Consider the following 21,734-nt stretch of genomic DNA (forward strand, 5'->3'; position numbering starts at 1 on the left):
GCAAGCTTTACCATGTACCTTTATATTTTACTAAATTAAGCTTTTTCTCCCTACTTCACCAAACTACTTTAACACCTCATGCCATAGGTTATAAAATAGATTGCCCCATAAAAAATAGTTTCTCATTCAGAATGCATGAGATTTGTCTTCACAGCTATTTTTGACCAAAGGAATGCAATCAAAAGAAGGGACATGATTATTCATTAGTCTGTTATTACCCTCTGATTTTGTCTCCTGGCAGTGGCTAGGGAGCTTTAGCCCCCATCTCTATGTGGCTGATCTACATGTGCTGAATATCCCCACAGGAAATAGCAAGGCCAACTGATTGTCTCCCAGCACTCAGCGTATGTGCCTTCTCTCCAGATGTGCAGTTTGGCTGTTGGTCCACCCTGAAGTGGGCTTGGGGTGCTCTTCCCTCAGATGTGATACTAACTTTGAGTTCTCAGTCAGCCTCTGAGAGTCTGAGCATTTGAAAGTGTGAGAAAGGGTGAGTTGGCTCACTTGGAGCTATTCAAACTTGGAGTTTCTTTGGGTCCAAATCTAGTTTGGGATTTATCTCCTCCAAAATGGCCAATCAATACCTTAAAGTATCACTCATTCTTGCCACTCTCTGCCTCAGGTCCTTCCATCATAGTACTCAGCCATAAAAAAGAATTAAGGGCTGATACATACTATAACATGGATAAACCTTGAAAACATACTAAATGAAAGAAGCCAAACATAAAGGCCACATATTATTCTGTTTATATGAAATGTCCAGAATAGGCAAACCCATAGAGAAAGAAAGTAGATCAGTGCCAGGACCTATAGAAGGGAGGAGTGGGGAATGACTGCTCTGGGCTTGGGGTTTCTTTTTGTGGTGATAAAAATGTTGTTTCCTCTGAACTGTGGGTTTAACCTAAATTATTTATAGGGTCTTTTCCACATCTAGCTTCCAATGATTCTATCAATCTTCCTGAATGAATCGAAATTTCAAAAGAATTCTAAAAGTCAGCCCTTATACCTTTGGTACCTGTTTTAAGGCAGATCTATTTTTTTTTTTGAGTATTTGTGATTTTAATCTATTTTTATTTTTATGAAGAACAAACTCTAATTTCGTTAAATTTCTGAGATTTTAATTTCCTATGAAGGGTTCCAATTGATTGTGAAATGTGGAAAAACCAAACTTAAAGTAGTTTGTCAAATTGGGTGTAACTGTAAGTGAGGAAGCAGTTTTCACAAGGGCTCAATGAGGGAAGAGACATGTTGCCTTTTTAAGCAAAATTATGAACATATATGATAGTGACATAACAATGAAAGGTAGAGAATAGTGACTGCATAAATTTTGTGGGGACACTGATTTTGTATAAAGTTTATGACAGGTTTTATTGGTTGGGTGATGTAATTACCTTGTCTGGGTTAGTACTATGGATCTACCTTTTACCAAGGCACTTGATGCTTCAATTTCCTTATCTGTCACATAAGTATAATAATTGTACCTCCCTATAAGATTGTTGTGAGGATTAAACTAGATGACACTTGTAAAGCACAACATTAGCATTAATGTTTTCAACAGATACTCCAAATGCTTGATAAATGTTATAAACACACTTGACACTGATTGACAAATACTTGTTTACAGTGTATCATGCCCTAATACAACTGTTTTGAGAGTTGTTTATTGGTACGAAATAAAATTTTTCATATTGCAAATTTTTTTTTTTCAGAACAGAAGTAAAAATCTTCACTAACAAAATGAAGATCCTGCTAATTATATTTGTCCTAATCCTTTGGACTGAAACATTGGCAGACCAGAGCCCAGGTACTAGTATATTATTATTTAGGAAATTTATTATATCTCAGTAAATGTTATTTTAATAAACAGAGAGAAATAATTTATTTACTAAAAATCAAGTATACAGCATTTAGTAATTGTTATACAATATCAAACAAACTTAATTTCTCAAAGACAGCACAAAATCATGAGCAAAAGTCGTAAGTTATATTGCACCTGGCTAGAAAAACTTCAATTATCTATTGATTTTCTTCAATCTCAGTATTACATGTCTGTATGGATTGAGTCAGTCCATTTGTTTATAGATCAGTTTTGATCTTAATAAGTGAAAGAAAAGGAACCCCACATAGAAAACAAATTCTAAGTATTTCTGTGACTAAACCATTGCCTTCCTTTCCTTTTACAAGCATGAAATATATAGTTACACATATGTGCATACACACACAGTCATACGTCACTTAACAGTGGGTGTACTTTCTGAGAAATGCATCATTAGGCAATTTTGTCACTGTGTAAACATCACAGAGTATGCTTACACCTAGATGGTGTAGCCTGCTACACACCTATGGTATATGGTACAGCCTATTGCTCCTAGGCTACAAACCTGTACTGCATGTTACTGGGCTGAATATTGTAGGCAAGTGTAATACAATGGTAATAATTTATATATCTGAGCACATCTAAACACAGAAAAGGCAATACCTTGCACTACCAGATTATGACAGCTATGATGTCATTAGATAAGAATTTTTCAGCTCTATTATAATCTTTTTTGTTGAGATAGAGACTCACTGTGTCACTTAAGCTGGAGTGCAGTGATACACTCTCAGGTCACTGCAACCTCTACCTCCTGGGCTCAAGCAATCCTTCTGCCTCAACCTTCCAAGTAGCTGGGACTACAGGTGCAGATTACCACACCTGGCTAATTTTTATATTTTTTGGAGAGACAGGGTTTCATCATCTTGTCCAGGCTAGTCCCAAAAATTGCTGTTAGTCCACAGACTACTTTGGCCCATTCTTACATGGCTACGAAGAAATACCCAAGACTGGGTAATTTACAAAGGAAAGAGGTTTAATTGTATCACAGTTCCTCATGGCTGAGTAGGCCTCAGGAAACTTACAATCATGGTGGAAGTGGAAGCAAACATGTTCTTCTTCACATGATAGCAGGAGAGAGAAGCACCAAGCAAAAGGGGAAAAGCTCCTTATAAAACTATCAGATCCCATGAGAACTCACTCACTATCATGAGAACAGCATGGGGGTAACCACCTCCATGATTCAATTACCTCCTACCGTGTCCCTCCATGACAAAACATGGGGATTATGGGAGCTACAATTCAAGATGAGATTTGGATAGGAACACAGCCAAACCAGTCAAGTCAGGGACTTTCTGTGTTTGTACAATATCAGAGTTTGGGGTCCCAGAACTAAAAAAGAAAAGAAGTTTATTATCTCTAGTATAGAGTTGGGGAAGAAAAACCTGTTGGCTAACTGCTATAAAGCCCTTTCGTTTGACATTTTAGCAAAGACAATTATAGTTTCTTCTGTTTGACCTCCAGAAGACACTTTTCTTGGGATATATCCTTAACACTAGGACATAGTCTCAAATGTGTATTGTGGTCTAAAATGTAAAGGCTGAATGATAACTTTGTTTTTGCTTGTGGTTATTTTATTTTGATAGGGCCAGGCCCTGAGTATGCTGATGTTGTGTTTTTGGTGGACAGCTCTGATCACCTGGGAACTAAGTCATTTCCATTTGTGAAGACATTCATCAACAAGATGATCAACAGTCTCCCCATAGAGGCTGACAAATACCGTGTGGCCCTGGCCCAGTACAGCGACAAGCTTCACAGTGAATTCCACCTGAGCACCTTCAAAGGCAGGAACCCCATGCTGAACCACCTCAAGAAGAACTTTCAGTTCATTGGTGGGTCCCTGCAGATGGGAAAGGCTCTTCAGGAGGCTCACAGGACCTATTTCTCTGCACCCACAAATGGGAGAGACAGGAAACAGTTTCCCCCAATTTTGGTGGTCCTGGCTTCGGCAGAATCTGAGGATGACGTGGAAGAGGCTTCAAAAGCCCTGCAGAAAGACGGGGTGAAAATCATATCCGTGGGGGTGCAGGAAGCTTCTGAGGAAAACCTGAAGGCCATGGCCACATCCCATTTCCATTTCAACCTTCGGACAGTCAGAGACCTCAGCACATTCTCCCAAAACATGACACAGATCATCAAGGAGGTAACAAAGTACGAGGAGGGAGCAGTCGATGCTGATATGCAAGGTAAGGAAGCCTTTAGTTGAAGAGGTGCCTGATCCTCAAGTGGGTATGCATCTGTCCATCCTTACCTCTTGCAACTCCTGTTAGGTTTTCATGATTAGCCATGCTGAAGTATTGGAGACTTCTACGCATCATACCTTACTCACTTCTGCCTTTGCTTGTGCCATTTCTCTGACAAGAGCTCTATCTTATTGCACTCCTTTGCTTTCTTATAGCTTGAATAACTCCTGTTGTCATATAAATCTCATCCCTACATTCTTTTCCTCTTGGAATATTTTCTTTCAAATTTCTTTTTGAGTTTCAGTTCCTTGAGCACAGCTTATGACAGCAGCACTTACCGTAACTATCCATTTCTGCATTTGTCCTTCTTCCCTTCTCCACCACCACCAAGGAAGAAACAGGTAGCATATGAGGTCAGGATTGACAACTTATCTCTCTATCCTCTGTGCCTAGCACAGTGCCTGACAATGAGCTGGTGTTCTATTTCTTGATGAATTAATACACGAGGATCTTACAGATAAGGAAATGGGATCATTGTCTACTCTCTTTCCTTCACGGTCTTGTTACAGTATGAGGCACATAATAAATATTTAATAAATGCTTGTGAACTCATATATAGTGATACTCAGTGAGAATGATAACCTTAGAATGAGACACCATCAGCACATTTTCATATTTTCTGTTCAACCAGGAAGAAGAGGGGATGTCCTCAGTGGTACGGTAATGCAATACAGTGGACTGCAGTCTTGAGCCCTGCATCTGCTGTGTTGGCTCATTTTGGACTTTTAGAGATTAAGAGCAAGGGCTTTGGAGTCAGGAAGGTCTGAGCTCAAACCCTGGCTTGGCCACTTAGGACACTGAGTCCCTTACTTAACGCTGAGCATCAGTTTTCTTACCTTAAAGTAAGGATAATAGCGTCTACCTTATAATATGAGTGAGGTGACTTGTATGGCATTTGGCACACGGTTTACTATTAACAGTAACAACTTTGCAAATAAATACTTATCTGAGAAGGTCATGCTTGGAGTTTGTTTTAGCTAACTGTGGGGGATTCAGAGTAGATTGGTAGGTTTATAAGAATTATTTTTAATTCCATAAATATTTTTGAGCTCTCACCAGGCACCAGGTACTGTAGGGATAGTGATAAGTAAGACATGCTTTCTGTCTTCTAAGAACTCACAGATGAGTAGTTCTTGGCAAGGCTGAGCTAATCTCTTGACTATGCTTTACACAGCTGCAGTTCATCCACCTATTCTTGAGTCTATGTTTTATGTGAATATGGTGTACTTTCTTTTAGATTCCAGATTTGTATAACCACCTGCTTACCTGGCATCTCCTTTTCAATACTCAATAGTTTCTCAAACTTACCATGTCTGAAACAGAACATGAATATAACTTGCTTCCCTCTATAACTTGTTTTTCCCACTATCTTCCCTATCTTGAAAAAGGACACCACCACCATTCACTCAGTTGTTCAGGCCAAAAACCCAGGAGTTTTCACCACTTCTTCCTTTGTTCTCACATCCAATTTTTTAATCTAGCTTTCTGTTCTACCTCTAAGTCATATCAAAACTATCTTTGTCATTCCATCTTAGCTGCTATAATACTTGTCCAAGAATCATTATCTCTTTCCTGGACTAGGGCCATTGTTTCTTAATTATTATCCCTGAATTCATTATTTGCTCTCAGCAACTGGAATGATATTTAAAATATTTAAGTAAGTTCATGTAACTCTCAGAAGATGTGGGCCCTGCTTCCCTGTGACCTCATCTGTCAGTGTTTCCCCTCACTCATGGGCTCCAACCACTCTGAACTGCTTGCTTTTTCCCACCTCTTGCTATTCTATCTGCCAGAATTCCTCTTCCTGTAGAACTCCATGTGGCTGAATTCTTCTCTTCATTCATTTCTTTTTTTTTTTTTTTTTTTTTTTTTTTTTTTTTTGAGACGGAGTTTCGCTCTTGATACCCAGGCTGGAGCGCAATGGCACGATCTCGGCTCACCGCAATCTCCGCCTCCTGGGTTCAGGCAATTCTCCTGCCTCAGCCTCCTGAGTAGCTAGGATTACAGGCACGCGCCACCGTGCCCAGCTAATTTTTTGTATTAGTAGAGACGGGGTTTCACCATGTTGACCAGGATGGTCTCGATCTCTTGACCTCGTGATCCACCCGCCTCGGCCTCCCAAAGTGCTGGGATTACAGGCTTGAGCCACCGCGCCCGGCCTCATTAATTTCTTAACCCATATGTGCTCCTCTCAGATAGGCCTTTCCTGATTTCTTCAAGTCTCAAGTAAGTTAACCCTCCCTTAGCCACAGTGTAGTCCCTCAGTCAAGTCACCTGTTTTATTTCCTTGCTAGCACTTATTACTGTGTGAAATAACACAATCTAGTTATCTGCCCTCCCCAGAGAATATCAGCTTCCTGTGGTTAGAGATATTTCTGCTAACTCATCTTTGCATCCTAGTTCTTGAGAGTGCTGGTGGCAGTGGTAAAGGTAGCAGTGATGGTGGTACATGGTGGTTCCTTCACTTCACTGGTAGTGGAGGTGGTGGTGGTGGTGGAGATGAAACTGATGGCAGTGGTGGTGGTGATCATACCAGTGGTGATGGTGGTTATGGAGATGATTGTGGTGGTGTACATGGGATGTGGTAGGAAAATGGGTCAGAAGCATTCTTCAGACAGAGGGAGCAGCATATGCAATGCTTGTGAAGTCAACGACCTTGGAAGTCTTGTTTAGAATTTTGATTTGTTCACTAAAAGAAAACAATGCTGTCTACATCCATCATGACTACCTCTATCCTAACTTGCTTGACAATGTATAAAGTGCCTTTCTCTCTCTGGGCCAGTGGTTTATACTAATCCTCACACTTTTTCTCTCTTTATAGTTCCCTTCCCCATATCCTGTCAGAAGGATTCACTTGCTGACCTCGTGTTCCTGGTGGATGAGTCACTTGGGACCAGACAAAATTTAAGGCATCTTCAGGCCTTCCTGGAGAACGTCACCAGCTCCATGGATGTGAAGGAAAATTGTATGCGACTTGGACTGATTAGTTACAGCAATAGTGCCAAGACTATATCTTTTCTTAAATCAAGCACAACCCAATCTGAATTTCAGCAGCAAATCAAGAAGCTTTCCATCCAGGTTGGGAAATCCAATGCAGGGGCTGCCATTGAGCAGATGAGAAGAGAAGGCTTCTCAGAGTCACATGGCAGCAGAAGGGCACAAGGAGTGCCTCAGATTGCAGTCCTGGTCACCCACAGACCATCAGATGATGAGGTGCATGATGCTGCGCTGAACCTTCGGCTGGAGGATGTAACTGTGTTTGCCTTGAGCATCCAAGGGGCTAACAATACCCAGTTAGAAGACATAGTGTCTTACCCTCCAGAACAGACAATTTCCATGCTGAAGTCCTATGCAGACTTAGAAACTTACAGTACAAAGTTCCTGAAAAAGCTCCAGAGTGAAGTATGGTCCCAAATTTCTACTTATGCTGAAGAAAGGAATCTTGATAAAACTGGTATGTTTTTAAAAATAATTTTCTTATTATAAAAGTAATATAAGTGGTTACCTAGGACTAGGGTGGGAGTGAGGATTGACTGTAATTGGATAAAGAAACTTTCAGGAGTTGTAGGAATGTTCTAAAACTGGATTTTGGTGATGCTTGTACAACTTCAAACATTTACCAAAAATCATTGAACAATACACTTACAATAGATCAATTTTATAACATGTAAATCATACCTCAATAAAATGTGAAATATATGTTAATTATAAAATATTGTAGAGGCCAGGTGCAGTGGCTCACATCTGTAATCCCAGCACTTTGGGAGGCCGAGGTGGGCGGATCACGAGGTCAAGAGATTGAGACCTTCCTGGCTGACATGTTGAAACCCTGTCTCTACTAAAAAAAATACAAAAATTAGCTGGGTGTGGTGGCACACCTGTAGTCCCAGCTACTTGGGAGGCTGAGGCAGGAGAATTGCTTGAACCCAGGAGGCAGAGGTTGCAGTGAGCCAAGATCGCGCCACTGCACTCCAGCCTGGCGCCTGGTGACAGAGCGCGACTCTGTCTCAAAAAAATATATATTGTAATAGTATGGCTATTGTATGACATACAGAAGAAAATAGAATCATCTGTAATTCTGTCTTCAGATAAAACCATTAACATTTTTTCTGTTGTCTTTAGTCTCCTCTGTCTCTCTTTTTCTCCCTCCCTTCTTCCATCTCTCCACCCGTCTCCCTCTCTCTGTCTTCCTTCCACTCACGCACATACAGACAAACACACACAGAGTTTTAAAAAATGCTATTGCATTGTATATATCAGTGCTGTCCAACAGCGCTTTATGTGATGCTGGAAATGTTATTTATCTGCACTGTCCGCTAGGTCGGCCACCAGCCACATGTGGCTACTGGCACTTGAAATGTGGCTAGTGTGACAGAGGTAAATAGACTACTATGAAAACGAAAGTAGTTTTTCACAGATTCAGCTTAACAAAGGAAGGAACATCAAGAAGTCTTTTATTTAAAAAAAAAATTGAACTCCTATGATGTGCCAGGCCTACTGGGCAGAAACAGAGAAGTAAACAAAAGTGTTTGTCATTATGGATTACATTCTGTAGTAAGAAACAGGCCATGCTCATTAACAAATGAATAAACTAACTTCAGAAAGTAACATAAAGAAAATAAACATTGTAAGAAGATAGGCAATGACAGGTGTGCTTTAGATAGGGGGAAGAGAAGACCTTTTATAAGAACTGACTTGATACATCCATGATGAGAAGGAAGCATCCATGTGGATATTTGGGGGAAAGAACATTTCAAGAAGAGAAGAGGGCATGTGCAAAGACCCAGAGACACGTTCTAAGAACAGAATGAAGCCCAGTGTGGTTGGAGTACAGTGAGTGAGATGAAGAATTGTTGGAAATAGGGTCAGAGAGAAAAGCAGGAGACAAGATAAGGCCAATTTTTAGTTTTTCAGTTCCAAATGCAATGATAGATCATTTAAATGGAAGAACAATGGGATCTAAGTTTAGCTTTAAATATCTTGTTCTAGTTGCTTTGGGAAGAAGAGATTATTGGGGAAATAAGAATAGAAGGTCATCAGTCCCTTGCCTTTTCTCAAGAAATGATAGGACATAAACTGTCTAAGAAGGCAGGTGTCAATGCTAGAAAAACTATTAAACTTAGAGGCTAGAGTCTTGGGAATTTGGTCTTTATTCTTTAATTTACTGGTTATGTGGCCTTACACACAAACCACTATATCTTGTTCTGTTTCAATTTCCTCACAAGGTTGTTGTAAATTTCAAATGAGAAAATGGGCATGAATGTGCTTAATGAAGTGTGCAGGCTGTATGCAAAAACGAAGTATTTGTTCTTTAGAAACGCCTCAGCCTCATGTTCCTTCACAAACCCTCTGGCAAAGTTCTCTCTAGGTTGTCTTCAATTTACAGAGAATGTACTTTTTTTTTCAGGCTGTGTGGATACAAAAGAGGCTGATATCCATTTTCTCATTGATGGCTCAACCAGCATCCGGGAGGAACAGTTTGAGCAAATCAAGAAATTTATGTTGGAAGTGACAGAAATGTTTAGCATTGGCCCAGACAAAGTCCGAGTTGGAGTTGTGCAGTTTTCAGACAAGATGCGAGTGGAATTTAGTATCACTGACTATTCTAATGACATTGACTTAAGAAAGGCTATTTTAAACATTCAGCAACTAACAGGTGACACTCATACTGGAAAAGCTCTGGATTTCATACTGCCAAGAATAAAAAATGGAATTAAGGATAGAATGAGCCAGGTTCCCTGTTACCTCATTGTGTTGACTGATGGGAAGTCCCAGTACAGTGTTGTGGAACCTGCTAAGAGAGTAAGGGCTGAGCAAATCACTGTTCACGCAATTGGCATTGGGGAAGCTAATAAAAAAGAGCTGCAAGAAATTGCTGGGAAAGAAGAAAGGGTTAGCTTTGGGCAGAACTTTGATGCTTTGAAAAGTATAAAAAATGAAGTTATTCGTGGAATCTGCACTGAAAAAGGTAAGCAAAACAAAAAAGGCTTTATTCTCCACATTTCATCAATTGCTTTAGGCAGATTAGTGACCAGGATGAGACAAGATCTGATGTGACTAATTGTCTGGATAACATTTTGCTAACTTCCTTTATCACCATGGAGGGATTCAGCCCCTGAATTTTAAACCAAATGCCAAGACTGGAGAATCTCTCTACACAGTTGCCCCAAAGCCATCTTGGAAGTCGTAAGTGGGAAAGTTGCTAAGAATGTTGGGGCCTTGACAAAACCCACTGCTGTGGAGTGAAAAAGATTCTATTCTACATGTGAGTGTGTGTGCACGTGTGCACGTGCATACACAGATGAGTACAGGGGAAGTACAGTGTTTGTGTGTGCACAGGTGGGTACGGTGGTAGGAAAATGGACTTTGGCTCTAGATAGCTTAGGGTCTGACTCACATACTTCCACTTGAGCCTGCAGCATTGTCATTTATAAAATGAGGATAATACCTACATCGGAGAATCCTTATAGGTTGAGCACCATAAATGCCAACCATCATTTTTATATTAAATACATATCAAGCATATATGTAATAATTGTTCATTGTTATTTATAACAAAAGCACATTTGCATTTTTTGTTCTAATTAGAGATTAAGTACCAAAAGTTAGGAGAAACAATTTGCAAATTTCCGTATCTGATTGTCTGTTATTTCTCTTATTAATAATGGCCACTTACACCACTTACTAGTTCATGATGGTATGTGTTGACTGCCAGTATTAGCACAGGAAAATATTGCCCGCTGAGAACCATGTTAGTTCATTGGTAAAGAAGAAAGATGCTAGAGTCAGAGTCAAGGTTCACACACTAGCTTTACCACTGATTAGCCAAGACCTTGAATAACTTACTGTCTACTTGCCTTGGTTTCCTTGTTTGTAGGCTTATTGTGAAGCCTAATGGTGATAACCCATGTGGAGCAGTTAGAGGAGTGCCTGGAACATAGTAAGCAGCTACATAAAAGTGAGCTGTTGCAGAAGTTGGTTAAGGGGCTCACTGATGAGGAAAGGAAGAGAATTCTCACTTATTTGAACTTACTAAACTGAAAATGTGTTTGAATTTTCTCTGAGCCACTAAAAAAACTATGTAAGCAAATACATGGCATAAACAACAAAATCCTAAGTAACAGTTTTGTTCATTTTTCTCCCTGTTATGGACAGTAACAGAGTTGGGTCTTTATGTTTCAGAAAGAGTGTGAGAATAAAAGATTCCCTGGTGTTTCCTGGAGTTGATGCCAAGAAAAGTAAAAGGATTCCAGGAAGCATAAAGTAGATTGTATCTCAGATCCTTTCAAGGGAGAAGGTCCTGGACGAATCTAGGGAGGTAGAGTACATCCCTTTCACTTCAGGTAGTTGCAGTTGAAGTAGTCAGCCTGAGCACTGACATGCCTGGAGGAGGGGATATGCTGTAGACAAGAAAATGAGTCATAAAATGATGAACAGAGAAGCAGGAAAACAAAGGAGACAAAGCTTGCAGAGCTAGAAAACCACTAATGAGTCTAAGAGCAGATGCAGATGGAGTGAGGCACAGTGTATCAGTAGGGGGCAGGTTAAGCTGCCATAGCAAAAAGACCCCAGACTACACAGTACAGAATATTATTTTCTCTTACATAATAGTTTAGGGTGAATAGTCCAGGTCTAGTAGAGAGGCTATTCTATCCTCAACACAGAGCTTCCATCTTTAGGTCAAAACTGAAGATCCAGTTCTTATCACCTCCCATCCACAGAAAGGGAGAAAGGATGAAGGGAGCTTACCACACTCAACTGTTTAAATGGTAAGACCCAGAAGTGGCCAGATCACTTCTGCTCATACCTTTTGGTTAAAACTTAGACACAAGGCCACAGCTAGCTTAAAGGAAGGCTGGGAAATATAATCTTTAGCTGGGCAATCATCTACCTATCTAAAATTTTATTAACCTAGAAGAATAGAAAGATAGATATTTGGGGACAATAAGTAGTTTCTGTCACCAATAGATATCAGGAGGTAGATCCTGTGAATATAAACTATGTAAAAGCCTATTTCTTTAATGTGTGTTACATGGAAGAGAATCTTCCACACTTCACCACAGTGGTCAAGGCCACTCTGTCAAGGCCACAAACATCTTCAGCAATTTCTCCTCTCATGACTTTCAAGATGGCTCCATGGCAGCTTGAGTCTTAAAATTGTGATGTCAGTCCTCCTGGTGGATCAGAAGGCTGACCTTACACATTTATTGAGAAATAGTTAATATCTTTTCATTTTGTAAACATATGGCTGATGCTCTGTTTATTTTCATGAAGTCTGGGATAGACTTCAGAGTATTGAGGGAGAAACTGTAAGAGGATGGCAGAGATTACAGATAGATAAAAGGGATTAACACTAAAAAGATACATACTAAAGATAGTAGGTTTTATATATATACAACGTATGTACCATCAATTAATAATACTGTTTTAATGGATTATAGAAATTTGTTTTATATATGTACATATGTCTATATATTATACATAGAACAATGAACATACATACCTTTGTGCACGTATATATGTACATACATAGGTATGTATGTTCGTTGTGTGTATATGCATATGTGTATATATGTACACACACACATATATGTATGTCCATTCCCAATCAGTAGGCTGTCTACAAATTTTATGTATGAAGGAACAGTCCATGTTGAATTGAGTATGTGCTTACTAAAGCACTGATCTCTAGTAAAAACTTTTTCTCCAATTTCTAATATTGAGTTATAATATTTATGAAATCACTTAGAATTATCCCAGAAAATAATGCTATTTAAGAATTATTTGAAATTGTGTTTCTCAAAAATATACATAAAGCCCTGGAATATTAGTACTGTGAGTGCAAGGAATTGATTACTTTGGCTCTGGTTCCTTTTTTGTATCACTACTACATCCTTAATACATGGCCTGATGCTTGGCATTTTATACACCTCAAAATTAGGAATGAATGAATGAATGAATGAATGAAATATGAAAAAAGAGTTATGCATGCACACATGAACGAATAAATGCCCATTTTGGAAGTTGCATTTATGATTCAGGGTTCTAGTTAACCAGCTTCTACTAAAGAAGCAAATAGAATTTTCAAACATAGCAACAGTTGCTTGAGTTAATTTTCAATGTTTTCTCATTAATGTATTTGTTTTTACCTTAATTTTACTTCATGAGAATCATTCCAACCTGGTTATTTCTGGTCTTTTTGTTGTTGTTGTTCTAATATGCAGGATGTGAAGACATGAAGGCTGACATCATGTTTCTGGTGGACAGTTCTGGGAGTATAGGAAATGAAAATTTTGGGAAAATGAAAATCTTCATGAAAAACCTGTTAACTAAGATTCAAATTGGTGCAGACAAAACCCAAATTGGCGTTGTTCAGTTCAGTGATGAACCTAAGGAAGAGTTCCAGCTTAATACATATTTTACACAGCAAGAAATTTCTGATGCAATAGATAGAATGTCTCTCATCGATAAAGGCACTTTAATGGGAAAGGCACTAAATTTTGTAGGTCAATATTTCGCCCACTCCAAGGGGGCCCGATTTGGGGCCAAAAAATTTCTCATACTCATCACAGATGGAGTAGCGCAGGATGATGTGAGAGATCCTGCTAGAATTCTTCGGGGCAAAGATGTGACCATCTTCTCTGTGGGAGTATATGGTGCCGATAGATCTCAGCTAGAAGAGATCAGTGGGGATGGCAGCCTCGTTTTTTACGTTGAGAACTTCGATCATCTACAGGCACTAGAAAGAAAACTTGTCTTTCGTGTATGTGCTCTCCATGGTAAGTGCCCCTGTTACCTGTCAGGACTCAAGGATGTGAGCTGTTGACTTTATAATGAGAAACACTGTATGGCACTCTGGCCCTGGCCTCCACCTGGACGTCAGTGTTAGGTTTTGGTCTCCTTTATGTTATATTAAAATGCCTGTGACCTCCAGGGATATTTCAGGCTAACAATTTTGGCATCTAGTTTAGCACAAGATAGTATGGCATTGGTGACAAGTATATTTCAAAAAGATCCCAGAATTTTACTTTAAACGTCTAACTCTTTAATACCCGCATACCTGGATCTTCCAGAGCCAGTTTTTAATCCCAAATGGTTTTCTAGAATTGTTTCTTGGCTATCTGTAGCCGTTGTTAAGCAGAAAATAACTAGAAACATAAATTCGTCTTTCTTTTAGTTAAATTATATCCAGTATCCTAAGCCCCACCGACCATAAAAAAAAAAAAAAAAAAAAAAAAACTCTTGTGTATTTTAAAGATAGAGTATTTATTTTCATAACTTCATATTAGTATTCTTAACTTCTATCAACTGGATATTTTATATTTGCCTATTCATGTTTCCATACCTTTGGAAAATTTTAATTTGTGACTTTTCTGATTACTTGGGGTTATCATTTTATTCTTACAAATCATAGTGTTTTTAAAATTGTATTGCACAACCTTCAGTTTCAGCCTATCAATTTTAATGTCTTTGGAATGAGAACTTGCTATCAATCCACATATAGACAAAATACTTGTGTTTTAAAATCTATCATGTCCTATTTTCTGTGTTTTGGATACAACTAAGAAAACAAACCGAAGTAAATTTGTTTTGTGTCGTTCCTCTGGCAACATAGAGTTTTTCATTGGATTTTATTCTTCAAAATAATGCATATGGAATTTTTGGAAACTTAAGAAAATGTCTCAAAAACACTTATGTGTTAGGTGATAGTTCTAAAGTTTCCTTGGTAACAGCTTAATTAGAATTTCTTCTTCCCACAAAGGTGGCAGTGATTTCAAAATTCTTGATAATGTTGACAGGTGGACCTAAAGCCTATAGCTTCAACTTTGAAATCTGCAAGGCTCTTCTCGGCATTTCTTTATTTTGATTAATGTAAACATGGAGGCCCTGTCTATAGCATAACATGAAATTTCAGCTGACTCATACATTAGATTGTCTCCTAAGTATCAGGTCATGACTAGTCACCAATTCTCAGTGGGTCATTGACCAAGGTTTTTACAGATAGAACCTGGGCATATTCACGGTGTCAAAAACTTAAAAATTTGAGACTTTATTATTAGAAATAAGAGTTAAGGCCGGGTGCAGTGGCTCACACCTGTAATTCCAGCACTTTGGGAGGTCAAGGTGGGTGGATCATGAGGTCAGGAGTTCAAGACCAGCCTGACCAAGATGGTGAAACCCCATCCCTACTAAAAATACAAAAAATTAGCCGGTGTGGTGGCCTCTGCCTGTAATCCCAGATACTTGGGAGGCTGAGGCAGAGAATTACTTGAACCTGGGAGGCGGAGGTTGCAATGAGCCGAGATCACGCCACTGCACTCCAGCCTGGGCGACAGAGAGAGACTCTGTCTCAAAAAAAAAAAAAAATATATATATATATATAAATATATATATATATATAAAAAAAATATATATATATATATTTCAATATATATATATATATATGAAATAAGAGTTGATGATTAGCTAGGCAGGTGGAAAGTGGAGACAGCAAATCTTTGGAAGACACATTCATAAGTTATTGAGGGAAGGAAAAAGGTGAGGAAAGAGTCCACACGTTGGAAAGCCAACCATAACAGTAACTTGGCTTCTAATGTGGAGGAGGGTTTGGGGTCAGGGAAGAGGTGATGGAAGTCTTTGCTCTCCTCCTACTTGGGTCCACTCCCTTCTGAGTTCTAATTCAAAAGGTAAGGGGAAAAAGCATAAGTAACTGCAGAGAGACATGATGCACAAGGGATGGTTTGCACACTGAGGATCAAAAGATACCTGGAGCCAGAGGGAGTAGGGTAAAAACCCCTAGTTATACAGTGAACTCCTGAGCTTTTTAAAATAGCAGGCCAGTTTGGCAAACATCAGTATGTCTCACCATTACATTGGCATTGAACTAGCTTTGAACATTGCCTTTCAGTTGAAAGCCTGCTTAGAAAAAGACATTACATGTCCTAGTGAGATGCAGCAAAATAGACTGGTGTGGCATAAGGACCACCGATCCAGGAGTGATATAGATAGGGTACAAATGTCCTTGGAGTCATGATGTAGGCAAATTGCATTTCCCTGAGCCTTGGCCTTTTTTTTTTTCTATAAAATGGCAGCAGCCACCTCTAAGAAGTAAGTGAGATGTAGTGTCTGACATATAGTAGGGTCATCATGGCAAATGCTAGTTCGCTTCACTTCTCAGCAGCCTATGTAGAATGCACTGCAGAAAGTTTGTGACTCCTGCTTTCTTCTTCTTTCAGATTGTAAAAGGATTAAACTGCTAGACGTTGTGTTTGTGCTGGATCATTCAGGTAGCATAGCAGAACAATCTCGAGATCACATGATTAACCTAACTATGCATTTGGTGAAGAAGGCAGATGTTGGCAGGGACCGAGTTCAGTTTGGAGCTCTCAAATACTCTGACGATCCTGAGATCCTTTTCTACCTTAATACGTACTCAAACAGATCAGCAATCATTGAGAATCTGAGGATGCGCAGGGACACTGGAGGGAACACCTACACTGCTAAGGCTCTCAAACACGCAAATGCCCTGTTCACAGAGGAACACGGCAGTCGCATCAACCAAAATGTGAAGCAGATGCTGATTGTCATCACTGATGGGGAATCTGATGACCGTGTTGAGCTCAACGACACGGCAGCGAAACTGAGAGACAAAGGCATCACCATCTTAGCAGTGGGTGTAGGAAAAGCCGACCAAAAGGAACTTGAGGGTATGGCAGGGAATAAAAACAATACTATCTATGTAGATAATTTTGACAAACTGAAAGATATCTACGCACCTGTACAAGAAAGTATGTGTACTGAAGCACCAGAGGGTAAGTTGTTACTTTTAAAGTTTCTATCGGGGTAGCAATAAAATTTAAACAAAAAATTTTTGAAATTTTTGGGTCTCCTATTACCTGGATGTTACAGACTGAACATTTCTCTGCTCAGGCTATCAGTTTTCTCATCTCTAAAAGAAATAGGTTGATCAAACAAGATCTGAAAGGTTCCTTCCCACCACAGCATGCCCTGAAGAGCTTATACAGGAAAGTTTCAGGTGCAGTCCCTGACGTTTTGCTACTCTGTTGCCTTTTTCTGGCAGAAAGGAATTCCTATTAGGGTCATATTCAGGTTACCCCATTTAATGGCTGTTCATGGTGCTCCATTTAGTTAATGGTGTCAGTGGAGCCATTGGACTTCAGTTTCAGGCCAAACTCAAGTGGAAAGTTTCATGGTTTAAATGGATAGGCTTTTGTCTTCAAAGATCCAGGGCCTTCTAAATGGGATCACGGGCATCTTAGACATCAAAATTCAAGTGGCCTGATATGCTTTTCTGGGTAAGAGCCACCAGTGCAGAGGGCAGGATATGAGAGTTGAACCTGGAGTAGATGATTACCAGCTACCATTGGGGTTGGTAGGCTGGAGATACCACATTTGAGTGAGGACAGGGTGAGATTTGCCACTTGTGGTCTCCAAAGCAGCAGAGACTGATGAGTTACCTAGGAAGGGCTGCTGTGCCTACTTGGAAGATCCGAATTCCTGTGATTTGTGTATTGGCCCAGTCCTCCCAATCTGGCAAATGAATCAAACTATTGAATTTCCTTTCTTCTTAGCTTCCTTTCTTCCTCCCTCCTCTTGTTTCTTTCCTCCTTTGTTCCTTCCTCTCTACCAATATGAAGCTCACTTTTGTAACTAATATAAATAAATCATATTTATAAGACTGACATTAACCCACTTCCATATCTGTAACTTGTCCAACCCCAAACAAAACCTTCCCTCAAATCCTGTGTCAGATCAGCATTTGCTTGGCTAAATAAAACTACCCTTGACCACCGTAGTTTTACCTTACTTAAGTGGGCAATTAATTCGTCTTCTTGGTTTCAGATATTGAATGATGATCATCTTTATCCAGGGAAAATTATGATTTTTCTCAAGACAGCAAGACCACCCTAGTTCTTCTGCCAGTTCTATCCGCTCCCTGGACTCTCACCCTGAAGCCTGGGCTCCCTCCATCAGTCCCGACACCTGCCAGTCCACTTAACACTGAGTGTTCTTTCTCCTACACACTGGATATGTCACTCTTCTGCTTACAGTATTATTTTTATTTGGAGGCCTCCCTGTGCCCTGGGCAATTTCTAAACTCCTGAGCTCTATCTAGCCACCTCGCCAAGCTCATTGATCACCTCTCCCCTCTTCACAATCTACCCTGTCCTGAAATTCCTCCACATCTTTGTGCACACTATCCTGCCCACCATGAACACCCCAGCCCACCACTGTGCCTGCCTACATCTCACTTTTCTGTCAAGTTTCAGTCTTTTTTTGCTAGTTTCCTGGCCCAAAACCTGACCCCATGTTCCCACTGTGTCCCCCGACTCTCACACCTTCTATTTTTCCAAGTGGTAGCACTTGACGTGTACTTACTGTTTTCCTATCTGTATCTGTCACAGATTACAAGCTCCGCAGGCAGGCTTAATCTCATTTATTTGGGGTGCCCTCCAAATCTACTACATTACTAAGATTATAGTCTTTTCCTAGGAATGTGGAGGCTGTTTTATTCTCATTTCCCATGCCCTACATTTCTGAGGTAGTGCTGAGATGGAGTTTGGGATGGAAGATGCTTATTAGGGATCCACACCTGTAAAATCAATGGGGAAAGCAAGATGGGCCAAATAACTGAAATAGTGACATAGGCTAAACAAAGCTCCAAGCCTAGCAGAGAGCTCTGAAGTAAATATCGCCCATGAGAGTTGTCCAGCATCAGCCTGAAATGGCTGGGACTGTGAGAACTCCCTTCCCACTTAGTGCCTGAATGTGGCTGCCTTAGGAAGGGCGTGATCTTTGGCGAGGCATCTCTCTATGGTGAGGCAGACCCTGAAAGTGCTGACAACAAGAAGCTCTCTACTGCCTGCCCATACTCCCATAGCTGGGAAGTAAGTTCTTCCCTGCAAGTCTATCCAGGCAGCCCATCTCTGTGTCTGCCACACCACTCTTAAAAGGAATCATGTGACTATGGGTAACCTACTGTCTCAATTACCTTTAGTAATCAACCATAGTGCTGCCCCTACCATAGCCATTGAGTTTGGCTGGAAATGAGTATAGAAAAAGTCACTCTTTGGTTTTGGGACATTTCAGATTGAACTTCAGAAAGATGACCGTATGTTCTATTTGCTGGCCATTCACACTTGTTCTGAGAAGTTCTAACATTTGGGTCATGATATTCTTAAAAAGCATTGCAGCAGGAAAAAAGTGCTAAATGTATGGGTAAAAAAGATCTGGAGATCCAGATTACCAGCTCCAATCCATAGTAATTGTGTGCTCCTAGGCAAGACACTTAACCTCTGAATTCTGTTTCTATATTTATAAAATTAGAATAATTGCTTATAGGGTGGTTGTGAATATTAATGTTGTTATTGTATGCCAAAAGCATTTTAAAAATGCCACTCCTCGATATGAATGTAAAGTGATAACATGAATAGTAACAAGAGTACTAATAATAGTATAGTAAGTAAGTACTATCATCTTGATGGGGTAAAGGTCAGATTTTGAAGGGACATCTAGCCTTTGTAATCACCTTTTAATGAGTACATGAAATGTATTCAAACTTCTTACTTTCTTTCTCTGATTAGCTTTCAGTGTCTTTTCAAATGGATTGTATAAATAATTAAATTTTGATAAAAACTATTGTCTTTCCTCCTTTTGCTATTTGTTCTTCTTTTTGAGGGTCAGTGATTCTCTCTCGTTAACTTGTCTCAATTTGCTAATGTAAAGCCAGTGAAGTATTTAGTAAAGCAATTTAAGTATATGAGTAAAAGAAAAATGTAGAATGATTCATGAGGAAAATAATGTATTCTTTTTTCTATTGCAGTCTGTAATCTTCAGGAAGCTGATGTGATTTTCCTCTGCGATGGCTCTGACAGAGTATCTAATTCAGATTTTGTTACCATGACAACTTTCTTGTCAGACTTAATTGATAATTTTGACATTCAGTCTCAGAGAATGAAAATTGGTATGGCTCAATTTGGAAGTGACTACCAGAATATTATTGAGTTGAAAAGCTCTCTGAATAAAACCCAGTGGAAGACTCAAATTCAGACTGTCTCCAAGAGCAATGGGTTTCCAAGAATTGACTATGCCCTTAAAAAAGTGAGCAATATGTTTAATCTGCGTGCTGGTGGGAGAAGAAATGCTGGTGTCCCCCAAACTTTGGTTGTTATCACATCTGGAGATCCTCGCTATAATGTGGCGGGTGCAGTAAAAACCCTGAAGGACCTTGGAATTTGTGTCCTGGTTTTGGGCATAGGAGATGTTCACAAGGAACAGCTTCTGCCAATAACAGGCAATTCTGAAAAAATAATCACTTTTCAAGACTTTGATAAATTAAAAAACGTGGATGTGAAAAAAAGAATCGTCCGCGAAATCTGCCAGAGCTGCGGGAAAACCAGTAAGTGCTCCTTGTTTGGTTTTCTTCCATGAAAACTCATTTCTCCATTTCCCTAGAGTGTCTTATGGGCTAGCAGAGCATATATTTAGAACATATATTTAGTGACAATATCTCACTAATTGTGCAGTGAGAAGAGACTTCTCTGCTTCCAGGAAGTTTGGATAACTCAGCCTCCCTAAAAGACAAGGAGAGGGTGTAGAGGCTACAGGGAACTGCTGGGGTATGTCCTCTGGTCAGCCCAGTTACCTGATGGCAATCCAGTGTTTATTCTACTTTTAGCACCTGGATCTCTGTCTCCTATTTCTCTCCTTTCCATTTCTGGAATTCCTAGTAAATGCCCTCCATCCAGTAGAAAGTAAGTAAAATAAGCATTTGCTGATTGGAAGTTTTACTATTGTACCTTTGTTAAACCATCTTGTAAGGGACGTGTGTGTGTGTGTGTGTGTGTGTGTGTGTGTGTGTGTGTGCAGTGTATTTTTCTTCTTTTAATGATTACATTTATATAATCATAGCCTAGTAAAGATCTGAATTGTCCTTAGAGGTTATTTAATCCAGAAGTCACAAAGGCACATGGCTGCAAAGGCCAGGTAGGTAGTGGAGATGAGTCAAGTGAGCAGAATATGTGGACAGTGAACTGGAAAACAGTGATCCATTTCACAGGAATGCCACTATTCAGCTCCAGCTGAGAGTGGCCACAGGGGACTCAGCTTCTATAAATTTGAGGCTGGGAGTTGGGAGGATAGCATGTAAGGGAGCATGATAATGGTTTGTGGAATTTGCACAACATGCAGAAATTCCTCAGAGTGCTTATGTTTCTAAAGTTGTTATGATTGAAGCCACTTCTTTCACGAAATGTGTTACTCTTTCCAAACTCTCCACATCTTTTGTGTCCCATTTGCGGTGCTCAAGTGGAGGCAGATTATAGTGGTGGACAGAGTCCTGGGCCTGGAATCAGAAAGCCAGAGTGCTAACTCTGGTTCAGCAGCAACAACCTCCACACACTGCTGTTTCCTCGTCTGTAAAATGAGCAACGGGGCAGGATCAGAGTAACCAAACGGCAGCGTGCAGTGGCAGTTTGTTTGTCGCATCCAGTGTTGATGAGTTGCTAAATTAGTTGACAGCATTCACACTGAAGGTTCTACGTTAAAAATGTAGACATCAGCCTCCTTTTTGAAAAATCAGGAGATCTGACAACATTGGG

General features: G+C 39.8%; 1 protein-coding gene across 1 annotated transcript in view; it reads left to right on the plus strand.

Annotated features, from left to right (window-relative positions):
- Nucleotides 1-408: 408 nt before the first annotated feature.
- COL6A5 (collagen type VI alpha 5 chain) overlaps nucleotides 409-21,734 on the plus strand; it is a 98,642-nt gene continuing 77,316 nt past the window's right edge. Inside the window, exons 1-8 of the mRNA XM_064378680.1 lie at nucleotides 409-487; nucleotides 1,707-1,801; nucleotides 3,457-4,056; nucleotides 6,935-7,567; nucleotides 9,521-10,081; nucleotides 13,338-13,892; nucleotides 16,350-16,925; nucleotides 19,958-20,533. Coding sequence (XP_064234750.1) covers nucleotides 1,735-1,801; nucleotides 3,457-4,056; nucleotides 6,935-7,567; nucleotides 9,521-10,081; nucleotides 13,338-13,892; nucleotides 16,350-16,925; nucleotides 19,958-20,533 — 3,568 coding nt within the window. The 5' untranslated portion in view covers nucleotides 409-487; nucleotides 1,707-1,734. The remainder of the gene's footprint in view (nucleotides 488-1,706; nucleotides 1,802-3,456; nucleotides 4,057-6,934; nucleotides 7,568-9,520; nucleotides 10,082-13,337; nucleotides 13,893-16,349; nucleotides 16,926-19,957; nucleotides 20,534-21,734) is intronic.

The sequence above is a fragment of the Aotus nancymaae genome, unplaced genomic scaffold, assembly GCF_030222135.1.
Source record: "Aotus nancymaae isolate 86718 unplaced genomic scaffold, 86718_ANA_hifiasm-v0.15.2.pri h1tg000019l, whole genome shotgun sequence".
NCBI classification, from domain to species: Eukaryota; Metazoa; Chordata; class Mammalia; order Primates; family Aotidae; genus Aotus; species Aotus nancymaae.